The 13,329-nt window shown below is 51.1% G+C and overlaps 1 protein-coding gene across 1 annotated transcript in view; it reads right to left on the minus strand.

The window, feature by feature from the left end:
• Positions 1 to 13,329, minus strand: part of LOC128726905 (protein O-mannosyl-transferase TMTC2) — a 117,436-nt gene that overhangs the window by 15,886 nt on the left and 88,221 nt on the right. Inside the window, exon 6 of the mRNA XM_053820751.1 lies at positions 7,242 to 7,327. Coding sequence (XP_053676726.1) covers positions 7,242 to 7,327 — 86 coding nt within the window. The remainder of the gene's footprint in view (positions 1 to 7,241; positions 7,328 to 13,329) is intronic.

A 13,329-nucleotide genomic window follows, 5' to 3' on the forward strand; every position in this document is an offset into this window, starting at 1 on the left:
GATGGTTCATCGGTGGGATTGACGCGTCGTGGTACTACCGTGACTTTGAACGTGAAGCCACCGGAGACGACGAGCATGAGCCGTCCTTCAAACCACGGACACGGACACACGTAATGGAAATTGATTTTACCTAGTTTCCTCGTTTTCGACCCTGTCGGAAAAGAGCACTACCGTCTGGCCGGGAACGTGGCTGACCAAACCCATCTGGTTGGTGTCGTGACCGACGGCCGGAGTGATTTGGCTACTCCGATGGCCGATAGCCCGTTGGAAGGCGTTATTTGAACCTGGCTTCAATTAAAGGGCTAATGGACTTTGATTTAAGAGTGCCAAGCTCGCTTCCGGAAACTCTTGACGATATGGAGGCGCCCAGTGATCCATCTCGGGTGGAAATGAACCATCGGCACAGTCTGCCCGTCGCATCATTCAAACGTTGGCAATTAAATTTTCAATCAACACTTTAGCACTCAACCCAGCCCAGTCTCCAACAGGCGCACTTGGTGCCGGTCATGGTGGATTAATCAGTCGTAAAATGGCACGCACGTAAATCTAAATTATACAAATGGCAAACAAATAAATAATTGAATAACCTGACGCTTGGCGCTCTAATAAGTCGCGTGGTCTTCCCCACGTTTTGTTTTCCCAAAACCCCACCGATGTTCGAAAGCAAACAGCTTTGTGCAGCCCACTGGTGGCCAAATCCAGTCCACGCTTCGACGCACGGTATGCGCGCCCCCGAAAGTATGCAATTTGTTGCTGATCTGCCCATTTAGGACCCATTTTGCGCGCCCCCGATGTGGATGGGGCGCCTGGTAAAACTGTCAAATTATATCCAATTATTGCCGAATGCAAACGCAGCGAGTGCGTGATAATAAATCAGAAACAGTTTGGTCCTTTATTGGCTCGCCCGTGCAAACGTGTAGAGGGCCGTGGCGAAGGGCTCATTGTGCTATTAGGATGCGTAGGAACTAATTTGCACGCCGGTCCGCCGGTTCGGGTGCTTGCACAAACAAACACCCCGTGCCGTTGACGGTCGCGGAGTGTGCGCAAATTTTATGTCCATTCGAGCGTGGCTAGACTCGTTCCCGGAATCCCGGGGTTCCGATGAACGCCGATGGACGCCCGGTGGAAGGTAGTTTAATAAAATATAAACTAATTTATAGCCCGTACATGCCGTCAAAGCCCACGGCACCTCGACTGCCAGCGCGCGCGCGCGGTTCTGCCTTCGTGGCCTACCACGCAATCAGCGTTCGCGTGCGAGCTCAAATCAACAAAGTGCCGCGGCAGAGGGACACGTTTACATTGCCGGGCCGTTGTTGAGCTGTTTGATTAGGCCCTCATTTAGCTTGCGATCGGTCAAGGAAGGGCTTGGTTCGCGTGCTCTCGTGGGTGTCCCTCCCGCCGGCCGACGATGGAAGGCAAACATTATCACTTGGACCGGGATTTGAATTGATTGCATTCCGAGCGCTAGTCACCGCTGTGGCCAGTTGATGGAAGACCACCGAAAGGGGCAACGAAACCCTTCGCCGGACGTTGTCTGCGTTCGGAGCGAACCACCGAAGATGGATTGCCCCCGGGGATGACGGTTTGATTGATATGTTTAACGCGTTCCCGGGTCCCGGGAAGATGTTTGCCATCGCTCGCATAAATTATCGAGTTCGGTCTTTCGAGAGGAACGGTTGGTGGTTGAGATGGGCAAACAGAGACGCGTGTTCGTTGTCGGCGGATTTGATAAGTGTCGAACGAGTTGTGGGCGTTGCGGAACTCACTCTCCGCCTCAGCACGGGGTGGAAAGTGAATTCAATCGCCATCATTTAAGCTTGCCACAGGCTCGTCAAAAACTGCTTCCCTTCAAGTCCCGTGGTGACTTCAGCTTAGCGCTAGACATCGTTAAATCATGCTCACTGCAGCCCGTTACAGATTCTTTGCCCAAGTTCACCTGATTCGTGCCATTTCGAGCCTGCGCTGCATAATGTGGCAATTCAATCGAAGCAAAAGGTTAGCTCCTTCGCGTAGCATCGCAACTCAATCTTCCGGGACCTCGAAGCATCAGTCACTTGGCGTACATAATTTTGCTTCCTCAAATTCCCACGCCGAAACGATTAATCACTCCGAGTCCCGTCCTTCTGGTCGCATTGGGAAACTTTTGCACAGCCACCGCACAGGGCAGACGGAGCCCGAGCGAGAAAAATGAAATGAAACGAAAACCTAGGACGAAAAAAAAAGGATCGAAAATAACCCTCCCAAAGGGGCGTCGGTTCGAGGGTAGCTTCCCGTTCGTTCTGCCGTCCCTCAAGGCCACCCTCAAGACCAGTCCCGTGGTGGTATAATTTCAATTCAATTTCCGCATTCTCACCAGCACTAGCGCAGCACTCGGAAACGCTCCGAGGCTGCAGACGAAAACCCCAACTGTCAACCGTTTTACATTAATGAAATCATCAATTTCACGCATACCTTTTCGGTACGGCTCGGGGAGCTTTTCTTTCTTCGCTCCCTCTCTCTTGCTTCCGCTTCTACGGACAATGTTCTTCTCGCTTGCGGTCACGACGCCTAGAGATGAATCTGTTTTAGGGTACGAGTTTTTGTCGACCTTTCGCGCCCGGTCGACCCGTGGGGAACGAAGGCCTGTACGCGATGGTGTTCTATTTTTGCTTTGGGTAACCTTCTTCTTGGGCATACGAACATGGAGCTGGGTGTGGACCGAGAAGCCGGTTGAGAACACCCAAGGATGGGACATTTCAATTGGTCAACCCATTTCATTTGACGGCGACCAAATTTTCCTCTGGGGAGTGAGCTTTCGCTTGCTTCGACCAACTTTGCGGATCGAAGTAAGCCAGGCATCACACCTATTCTTTTCACCCCGGGACAAGGTTGCCGTGGTGATGGTGTCTGCGTCTATGAGCGTGCGTGTGTTTGTGGTCGTCCGGGAAAAAGACCCTTCTCAGGTCACTTAAGCGACGGCTAACGACTACGGTGGACATAATTTTCAGCCTCACGTCTTACGGAATGTGGTCGAGTGGTCAGCACTTGAGGTGAATCAGATCGGTTCAATAAGGCTCGAAGAAACATTCTCGTGCCGTCATTGGTGTGGAATGTCATCGCCTTGTGCCAACTGTTTGCAACGTTTTCGGTACAGGTTTTCTTTTCCACAAAATGCTCGGTTGCATGATTAAGAACAGTATTCATTCTACATTTCGACATGGCCGGACAGCTTCGTGAAAAATCAAATCATTCCGCATCGGTTCTGGAAGGATCGTGCTCGGCTCGAGCTCCGTCAGTGCATTGAATAAATAATCACCAAAAAGGTAGAAAGAAAAACGGTTGCTGAAATATTTATCCGAATTGCTAAGATGCTGCAAAGCCACCCGAAAAGGATGTCGCCAAGCTGAACAAACCAAATACGTAGAGAAAAAAGTGCCGTGGCCACAGTCTTCTACGCCTTCGAATTAAGCTCGTTTCCACGAAAGGGAAAACAAAAAATGTCCTCCAATTTGAATAAACGCTTTCACTGGGCGAAATGAATTAAAATAATCACGAGCCGCGCAAGCAATCGTACCCTTCGGCGTGGCGCGTTTTCTAATCGGTCCGATCGTCCGTACTCTGATTGATTTGGCCTCAGAGCTCACGCTCTCCCCAATCAATGAGGTGTTTAAAATTAACGATTCCACCGTGGACCGTTGGCCTGCCCGCGCCAACGGGTGAAATAAATTGTGATTAATGGGAGGTGAAATTTGCAAATTACGGTCCACGCGGGCGTGGCACCACCCATCGCCACCACCGGGATAATTAAAGCCATCGGGTTGGAAAATTGAAAAGCATGTTTTTCACGTTCCCGCGGATTCCCGGAAGCCCCACCAGCGTCCAGCGTACGGCGTCGTTTATCGATTCGATTTTACTGCGTCCAGCGATTTGCTGCAGGCGATAAATTCAATCCCAATCGCCGATCCCGATGGGTGGCGATGGAGCACGACCCGATGTGTCCTCTATCCGGCTCGAATCACGTGTCGATAGTGTGGTCCGATGTGGACCTCGGGCAGCACACTCCTGGAATAGATTATGCAAACATTTAGCCCGGCTGACCACGAAAAACCCTCACCCACCTATATGTGGCCAGCTGGCCAGCTCAAACGGGCACTCACCCAGCCGTGAGGCTCATTAAAAACGGCTCGCCTGCCTTTCCCCAATACGGCCGTTTGTGTGTTCTGCCTTTCCGTTGCCATTGAGAATACGCCTCGATACACCGACCTGATTGGCCTGTGGATAGAGGGAGGTGAAAAAAAGGCTTCCCGTTCTCGAAACTCGTGACGCCAATTCCCATGAGAAGCGCAATCATGGTCGAAGGAAAACCTCAACAAAGCGCCACGCTTCACGTGTATCGCCACCGGGCGTGGTGGGTGGTTTCGAGAGTGCATTTTCCGATGGCTCCAACATTTTTTGTTGTTGTTGCTGCTGCTGACTGCTCGTTCGGTCGTTCGGTTTATTAGCTTCCTATTAAGCTTCAACGGAGCAACTTTTACCTTTGCTTCTGCTCGGGCGGTTTCTGACCTCCGCACCCTGCGGCGCTTTCTTCCAAACGCTCCCCAGGTGTCGACGTTTATTATCTGTTATCATAAGCGATACGCCAGCATCGTTTCACCGTACAATGAAGCTGAACTCCCGTGACGATCCGCCCCCCCTCCCTTCCGACGGTGTTATCGTTTTGATTTCTTGCATTTCCTTTTCCCACCCACGAACCGCTTCCGGTGGACGAAACGCTAATAATGATCATCACCTCGAGGCGCGCGTGGGATGTTTCCGGTCTATTCAATCCATCCCGCTCGGATGGATATTCTTACGCTAAATCCCGTGAACGCCACACGTTCTGGTGAAATAATTTTCGGTCTAATTAAATTAATTATGCATGTGTGAGGATGTGCAGCTGGCTGTAGGGTTCGGTAGGCCGACGGTTACCCCACCGGACGGAGTGCCAGGCATTCGCTTCCAAATCCGTCGCCCTGTGGCTGTGCACGCTTTTTTGGCAAGGTTTTTGCATTCACCGTAGCGTCGGAAGCCATCGCGAACCATCGCGATGCGTGATTAGCACCACCGAGAGTGTGCCAATTTTCTCGCTCATCCAGGAAGTCGGGTCGCGCCGAAAATTGGCGGTTTCCGGTATGCTGGATTCCATTTGAAATGGCTAATCGTTTCTAACGAACGGAGTGATTCGATCGTTTGACGTGCGGGTGTTTGCGTGGTGGTGTATGAATCAAGCAAGCGAATGAAGTGAAAGAATGGCCGATCGATACAACACATGCTGTTGGTAAACCCAACGACATCAATATTGTCCCTGCCACTGTCGGAGTGGACGAGTAATCGGAACACTTTGCTCGATTGACATGGAAATCCCATCGGCCAGCCCCTCGGAACATTTGTAACTAATGTTCCTTCCGTTTTTCTTTCGTTCCGTCGGTTGGGATGTGTGTGACTCACACACACACACAATACAGATCCAGCACCTCGAAACTAGACGCGCCCGTTCGACAGGTTGTTCGAGTTTTGGGTCCGTAGCGAAACAAGCCGTGCCACACGTGCGAGCTTGTGCTGTGACGTGTTGCCGTGACAAGTGTAAAACATGTCCCCTTGCGAAGGGTTATAGCTCGGGTCCCGAGGTTGGATGGATTACGACATTTCGTTTGCCAAAAGTGGCGGCGTCGCAATCAGCGAACCGTTACGGTGTGGGGCAACCCGAAATACCAACACCGGTGTCACCGGAGAAAAATCGTGCTCCTCGAAAAGTGAACGCAAAGCCGACAACTTCGTAGCGTCATTAGCTTTCGATCGATTTTTCCATGCTTTGCCTTGGGATTGGTGGGAAAACCCGATCAGCCCAACGGGTGGAGAACCTTTCAGGTGCTGTCCTGGTGGAATCCAGTCAACCTTCGCTGTCACCTTCCGGCTGGTAACGTCGACTTAGTGCCACTTTCCCATTTTGGTGCGTTGCAAATCTTCTTTTTCCCCACCCGGTGGGTTTTTCCGGGGACGATCACCAACGGAGACCGGTGTTTTTTTGTTGTTGTTGTCCGGAGCCTTTTCGTAGCTCATCATCACGACCGAAACGAAAGTGCCGGCCGTGTGACGCCATACTGCGTTCGACACCGATCTCGCATCGATTTACTGACCAACATCTCCATTTACTTTCATCGTTGACCCTCCCGGCGCCTTTGGGGATGCGTGAACACAGGAGTCGCACAAATTTCCTTTACTTTATGAAACTTCGAAAGGTCTGTCGAGGCGTCATCCGGTGCCCGGTTCGAGTAGAAGGCACCGGCTGGAAGATGGGTTGCGACCTCCGGAAGGCACATACACTTATCCTATAAGTCACACTAATTGACGTGGGTTTTCTCGCAGGATCCGCTTTGGTGGTGTCCCTCGAACGCGCGTTGCAGGGCGTTCGACCCCAGTGACCGAGCGAGACGATTTCGAGTGGGGTTCGGGGATGAAGACACTTTCCGACCGACCGACCGGCTGCTGGCAACCCGAACTATGGCCTCCTTTCGCGCCGTAGGTTGTGATGGAGCCATCGCCGGCGTGTGTTGGCGTTTTGCGTGGAAGGACCGGCGCCAGATGGTGCCATCGTCCGCTTCGGAACCGGAAGCCTTATCAGTGAACCCGGGGCGATGCGTTACCGCGATGGGCACCCGCGCAGGCCCGGTGTGCCAGCCAGGATGAAATTGGATTTTCTCCCAAAATAAGAAACCACTCAGCGCAGCAGCTAGAGCGTCGCAGGCACGATGGCACCGAATGGAATGCCAATAGGATTTAAGGACGCCAGCAGCGTGACTAACGGCGTGGCGAGGATAGCGTGGCCCCAAAAAAGGACCATTGGGGAAGCAATGGGGAGGGGTCGAGAAGGACGGAATTCTTTAAGACTTCCACTAACTGACAGATGACGCAAGTGTCAGAATATACGCCCTTTTTCCAGGCGCTGGAGTGGGTTGGTGCGAATGTTCCGGCAAAGGGCCTTCTTTACTGACTCGGTAAGCGCTTTGGGTACGGGTAGCGCATGTCGATATTTTGTGTCCCTACTCCCATGGGGGAAAGGACTAAAGGGCCACCAGCGTGTCGAATGAGAAGTAAATCTGGCTCACCTTTACGGGCGTCGACAGGATGAGGTGGGTTTTGGGAGAGTCAAAAAGATGGAGGAACGAGGATTGAAGAATTATGGCCACAAAGGGCTCGAGGACACACACACGCTCAATACTTACGTGCCAGCGATGGTCGAAAGCGTATCGCTTTTCGAAAGCTCTCCACAGCCTCGTTGTAATCCTGCTGGTTTTGAAGCAGGATTCCTCTGCAAAGAGACGCGAAAAGAAAAGTAAAAACGATCGATTAGCTTGCGCGCGTGGAATTCAAGAAGAAGAACAAGAAGAAAACGCCAATAATTCGAAGCATAGCAATCAATGGGACGGCATCAAATAATTGACGCTTACGTTTGCATTTATCGGGTTTCTCCCACCGTGGCGCCGGAAATCAATTCAACGATTTTGTTACCCATTTTGTTTCCGCTTCCGATTGGCGTTGGCACCAATCTCTTTTCGCGTTCTCATCAAGGCCAAACCTCAAGGCCCAAGCAGACGTGGGGGCAGTAATTTGTGAACGCACGCGTAAATAAGCATATTTTATTGGGCCGTTCATTACGCCACCGGGTGAAAACCCACTCCCCGACACCGGGGCGTTGAGCCGCGAGATTCCGTGGGCGAAGGTCCTTATCGGGCCTTCGATCGAGCTCCGTCACCCACCAGGTACACCTGGCGCTCGCGTTGGTGGTGGAATGAAAATTAGCTATTTGTTAAAACATTTTATTCCTAATTTGAGATTACGCGCCCAACCCCCACCGATAGGGCGGTGGCGCTTTCGTCGGGGGCACAAAGAATGCAACGTCCAGCAAGGCGAGCGGTGTCGCGTCGGCTTGAATTACCATTTAGAACGACGACAACGAGCGAAATTTTCTGGGAAAACTTCCACCCGGGTGGAGCGCTTCGCCAGCCACCGATTGTTAGCGAGCGGAAAAACAATCCCCGTGCTGTCCTCGGCCATGGTCTGACAGTTGGCCGTACCGAGGATAAGAAACAAAATGCTTGGATCTTGTAAATTTTCTACCCAAACACCACCGCTCGTGGTCCGTGGCGCAGTAGTGTTAGTGCCGATGACGCACCAGCACCAGGACTGGTGAGGTGAACGTTCGCTTTCCGCTTCCGGGAGCGTCTTTTCTTGTGCTTCTTGCTTCCTTTTGGTCACCAAGAACCGAGTTTGTGCAGATGCAGCGGACGCCAGCGTGTTGATAGCATCTAATTTTCTCGTAAACTGTTCTATTTTTCAACCTCGAGCTGCTGCTGAATAGTTAATGTCCCGCTGGATGGCAACGTGGCAGTCGGCAGAACGGAGCAGCCCATTAACAACAGACCAGCGGCTGGGAGGGCTTTTCTGTGCAAAATTTAAGAAACCTTTAAAGCTTCTCCCTATTTAAGGGATGGTCAATGTTGAAGAAACCAAATTGGCAGCGATTTCCAGGCGCATCTGAAGGAGGTGTGCTTGGTTGTTATTTTGCATGCGTTTGCTGAATCAAGCGAAGCTATTTGAAGTAGCGCTTCCACTTCGAAGCTCAACAACAAGCAACCACGGCTCTGCATCTCGTGCACAGCGTATGGACGTGCATAAGCCAAATCGTAAACATTACAACAACAACAACAACAGCAAAAAAAAAACAATAAAAACCCAGCTCCGAGAAATATCCGGCAAACATTCCGAGCGAAAGTGCACCGCTAACTCGGTGGAATGCGAACCCTGCAGAAGAGCCACCGCTGTTGGATGGGAAAAAGTTTATTTTAATCAAGACTCCACCACAATGCTGCATTGTGCTTACGGAGTGGGTGATTTCGCGCGGGTGGATGGGTTGAGAAAAATATAAATAACTTCACCCTTCGGAGTAGTTTTGCGCGCAAAAAAAAAATCAACAACAGCAAAGGGGAAAAAAAAACAACAGCAAAAGGCCCCTCTCTTTCCATGAATGTGGCTTCCGGTTTGGCCGGATGGGAGGCAAGAATGGACGCTTCAAGGAACACGATTGTGCGATAAGAATTAACAGGTTGAGCGAGTGCTGATTCGTGTTTTGCACCAGTTTTTTTTCTTCCTTCAGTGCACTGCTACACCATGACCTCATCCACGGCCTTGCAAAAGGATTGCAAAACAGTTCCACGCTTCAGGGCGATCCTTGAGGCTTCGGCACGATGTATCGCACCACTTTTTCCCGCCACGATCGATGCAATTAAAAGTTTAAATGCACCCGTGCATGCACCGCCCACTCGAAAAGGAAGTTCCGTTGAAAGCCAAAGGGGTTGATGCATCGGATCGGGAAGCCAGGAGTGATGTAATGTGCGATAACACTTCTAACGCCGAGCAGCGAAAGGGAATGGTAATGTAGTGGTTGGCCACACCGACGGCTTGTTGTCGTGTTTATTTCGAGAAAGAGAGAGAGAGAGCGAGAGAAAGAACCCACCACTTGGCCTAATCGGTGAAGATAACGAAGGCCTGTAGGGCTCCTTCTTCAGGATAATTGGCCTCGAAAAGGATCGAGCCAAAAGCGAACAGGATGGGTGGTTGTTTCAGATGAGCAATCCTTTCGCGAACGTCAGCTTGCGAGCAAGGGGCGATAAATAGCTGGTAATTCGACGTTTAAGGCAATTCCGCAGGCGCAGGTTTCGAGGGTTGTGTTATTGAAAAATCAAGCCCATCCAACGTCGCTTTTGCACGCGGTTTCTAGTTGATGGATGGGTGCTGCAGAAAATGCATCAAGTGCGCCTAATCCTCACCCATGCTCACAAGTGCATGCACTTGCCACCGTACCATCGAGGGTCAATGTTTCCGAACATTGAGCATGTTTATCATTGGACACCTCGTGCCGGGTGCTTAGCCACGCGCTAAAGGGCCTGTTGGAGCGTTAATTTCAAATTTGCGCTCCCACCGACTCACGATGAATGGGTTTGTGGGTCGTTTTTTTATCACATTGCCTCCCACTCAAGCACTCTCACACGCGGTTCAAGCAGCTCTTCGTCAAACGGTTGCATTCGGTTGACGAGACGCCATCGGCATCGCGCATCGCTTCGAGTGGTCTTCCGCATCGTGTCGATGAGCGCAGTTGAGGGTTGGTGACGGAAATGCGAGATTTTCCTCCCACCCACGCGCACGGATGTCATTTGCATGTGTGACTTAACTGCTCTCCAAATCTCAAGGAGGTGTCAGGGAATCGAGTTCGTTCGCTCGCAGAATCCGGTATGCACATATCGTTCATTTTCACGCCATGCTGCCCATCGGAAAGGTGCCACTCGACACCATCATCCGACGATTCGAAATTCGATGCATATGCATTATTAATCAAACAAAGCCCTATCGGCGTGCGGGTGCGGGTGTTGATGCCACTCGGGCCGGTATCAGAGTGGGTGATAACGACTGCAGCTGACATTTAGCCGAGTTCCAGAAGCGCAGGGTCCTTCAACGCTCATTTCCCCGCTGGCTCGAAGGATTCGCTAACGATGCAGTTTTGCTATCGTTAATTTGGTTATTTTGATTGTGCGGTGGTGAAAGAACAGTGGTTTGTGGGTGGTAGAATGAGCCGCTATTCCACGGTAGTATGCCGTCAACAGCTACCAAAACGACGCATGTGACACGTAGCAAGGCTTCTTGGTGCATTGCCCATGAAAGCGTCTTCGTTTGGAACAACCTTATGTTAGCTATAATCCGTGGTCGGAAAGATGCCCAGAAAAGTCCAGAAATCCAAAAGGCCGGAAATCGAAACAACCCAACGATCCAGTCATACGCTAAGCCACGGTTCCTTGGGAATAACTTCGTGTGCCTCTCGAAATGCCGATTTATTTCACGGCCTAGCAGATTTATCTGTCAACCCAGTATGTTGCCGTACCATTTGCAGGACATGTGAGTGTGCCTAAGTGTGTATGTGTGCATGCGGAAGGACAGAGGAGAAGATTTGGAGAATTTTTACGGCTGTTCAATTTCATGCTCGAAAACCTGAGAACCCCCCACCGTGGGTGAAGGAAAAGCAGGAAACGGGACTCGAACATTCTTATAAATTCATAATTTTATCGCTTTCTCGAGAACGAACGATGCAGTCGATGAAGCCGCCCAGCTTCTGTTGGTCAGAGACACGACACCCAACAAGCCAGTGACACACACGACAACGACGAGGACACATTTTCCACCAGCCATGTTTTGGTGAACAACGACCGAGCCTCGGTGTGGGTGGTGTCGGGGGTGAGTAATTTATTATGCCACACATGAATATTTACTCAGTACGAAACGAATCCGTCACGATGTTTACCGCCCACGATCTCCGTTCGCAAACGGTTGCCGTTTGCGCTCCGTCCCAAAAGGCGAGCCCCAAAGAGCGCCAAAATTGGGCCTCCACCCTGCTGGGAAAGCTCTGGGATGGTGAACGGACGGATGAATCCGAGCTTCAGGTTCCACGCCGGGGCTATCATTTTCTCGTCAGTCCGGCTCGATTAGCCGGGTGCTGGAAATTGCGGCCGGTCTTGGCAAAAAAAAAACAGAAAAAAGAAAAGGGAAAACCATCCCCACCCCCAGACAAATGACGTTTGATGGACATATTCATACGAGAGCGCTTCCGCCCACGTGTGCAACTTTGTTGCCTCGGTTTTGTTTCGTACCCTGGAGAGCTTTTGCCATCGCTCGTGGTGCCTCTGCCGTATCGGATGACGTGCTGTCTCATCCGGCGATTCGTGGCGGATGGCTGTGGCAATCGGGTAGCCGAGAATTAACAGCGGTCCGGTTGTGAAGCTGTTGGGACTTTCGCTTTTCCCGTGGCTCGTCCGCACGTGACAGGAAGGAAGCTTTAATGAGTTTTAATAATGAATACGAACGAACTCTTCTCGAGCGCCTACTGAGGTTGAAAGCTTTCGGATCTCTCTCTCTCTCTCTCTCTCGCTTGGCGTGCTTTTCGCAATGTTAGAAAGAAAGCACAGAAGGTAATGAAACTTTCATTGGGAATTTAAATGACAGCTCTGAATCTGTCTAGCTATCGGTGGCTTCATAATCCGATTTAATTTTGATGGTTTTCGTTGTTACTGCTTCGTGTCCTTTATGTCGTGAGCTGTTACAAATGTAATAGTTTTCTTTTACAGTGTTTAAAGCAACGGTGTAATGGTACGGTGTTTCAGAGAGCTTCGCTTCAATCCTAACCTAACAATTGCCGGGCGTGCGTAATTGAGCAACTTCAAACGAACGAACGCTTGTGGATTGATCTCGTGTTTCCGGTACCTTTCCATGGGCAGGAATCCTGGTTTGGAATCGATAAGGCACTCACGCGTCTGCATAATCGACCTCGATCCATTCACCATCCAGCTACTGTCGATTGCAGTAATCGAATTATTTTACCTTGTGCCACTGCCGCGGGCGCCCGGCAAGGCTAAAAGCCAAGCACAGTCCTTCTCACCTTGAGGGATCGAATCCGACTCCCAAATTGCAGGACCTTACCGCAACCGATGCTGCGAGTGAAACTTTTTCTTCCATCGGTCCCGGAAAAGCGAACGAATCTGTGGCCAGATCGAAAGCGAAGCGAAGCGATTAAGCGACAAGTGCACAAGTGCCCAACCGTTCGATCGGAAGTTGCCCCGAAGCTGCTACTCGGCGCAACCACAACATCGGGTGCATTTGTACAAACACGGGCCACCAGGTTCGCCTCGAATGCAAGCCCCCGGAAGGATAATGGAGCAGGACCGCTGCCGTCCGAATGCACCCGTGGCCTGGGGCGATTTTGGGGAATCGAAAACCAGAAGTAATATCATTAGACAAACAGCGGCAAATCGTGCGGATGGGATCGATTTCAGCCAGTTTCTGAGGAGTCGGTCACTTTTTCTCTTTCTATCTCTCTCACTCGCTCCTGCGGTCCTGCTCGATTGGATCGGCTCGTGCAGTAATTTCCGGCCAGCCCTGGAGGTAGCTTCGATGGGAGCTGTTTGGATCGCTATCGACGAAACTAGTTACCCGCTGCGAGATGATGCACGCAGCCAGTTACTTTCCGTGCGGTTGATGGCTGACGGTGGTCCGAGTGGCCGGATGTAATTTATTGAGCCGAGTGTAGGCGCGTTGTGCTATGGTGCTCCCACCGTTTTCCCGTTGGTTGCAAGAACAAGCAGCTTCATTTGCGTTGCCCAAATAAAACGGCACCCTTGGGAAGTACCGAGAAGGGCTCACAGATTTAATGAAAATTTGGCTTTCCCTCACCGCACCGGGGTCACGGAGATGAAGAACGTTCGTGGTCGA

This window comes from Anopheles nili, chromosome 3, assembly GCF_943737925.1.
Source record: "Anopheles nili chromosome 3, idAnoNiliSN_F5_01, whole genome shotgun sequence".
NCBI lineage: Eukaryota > Metazoa > Arthropoda > Insecta > Diptera > Culicidae > Anopheles > Anopheles nili.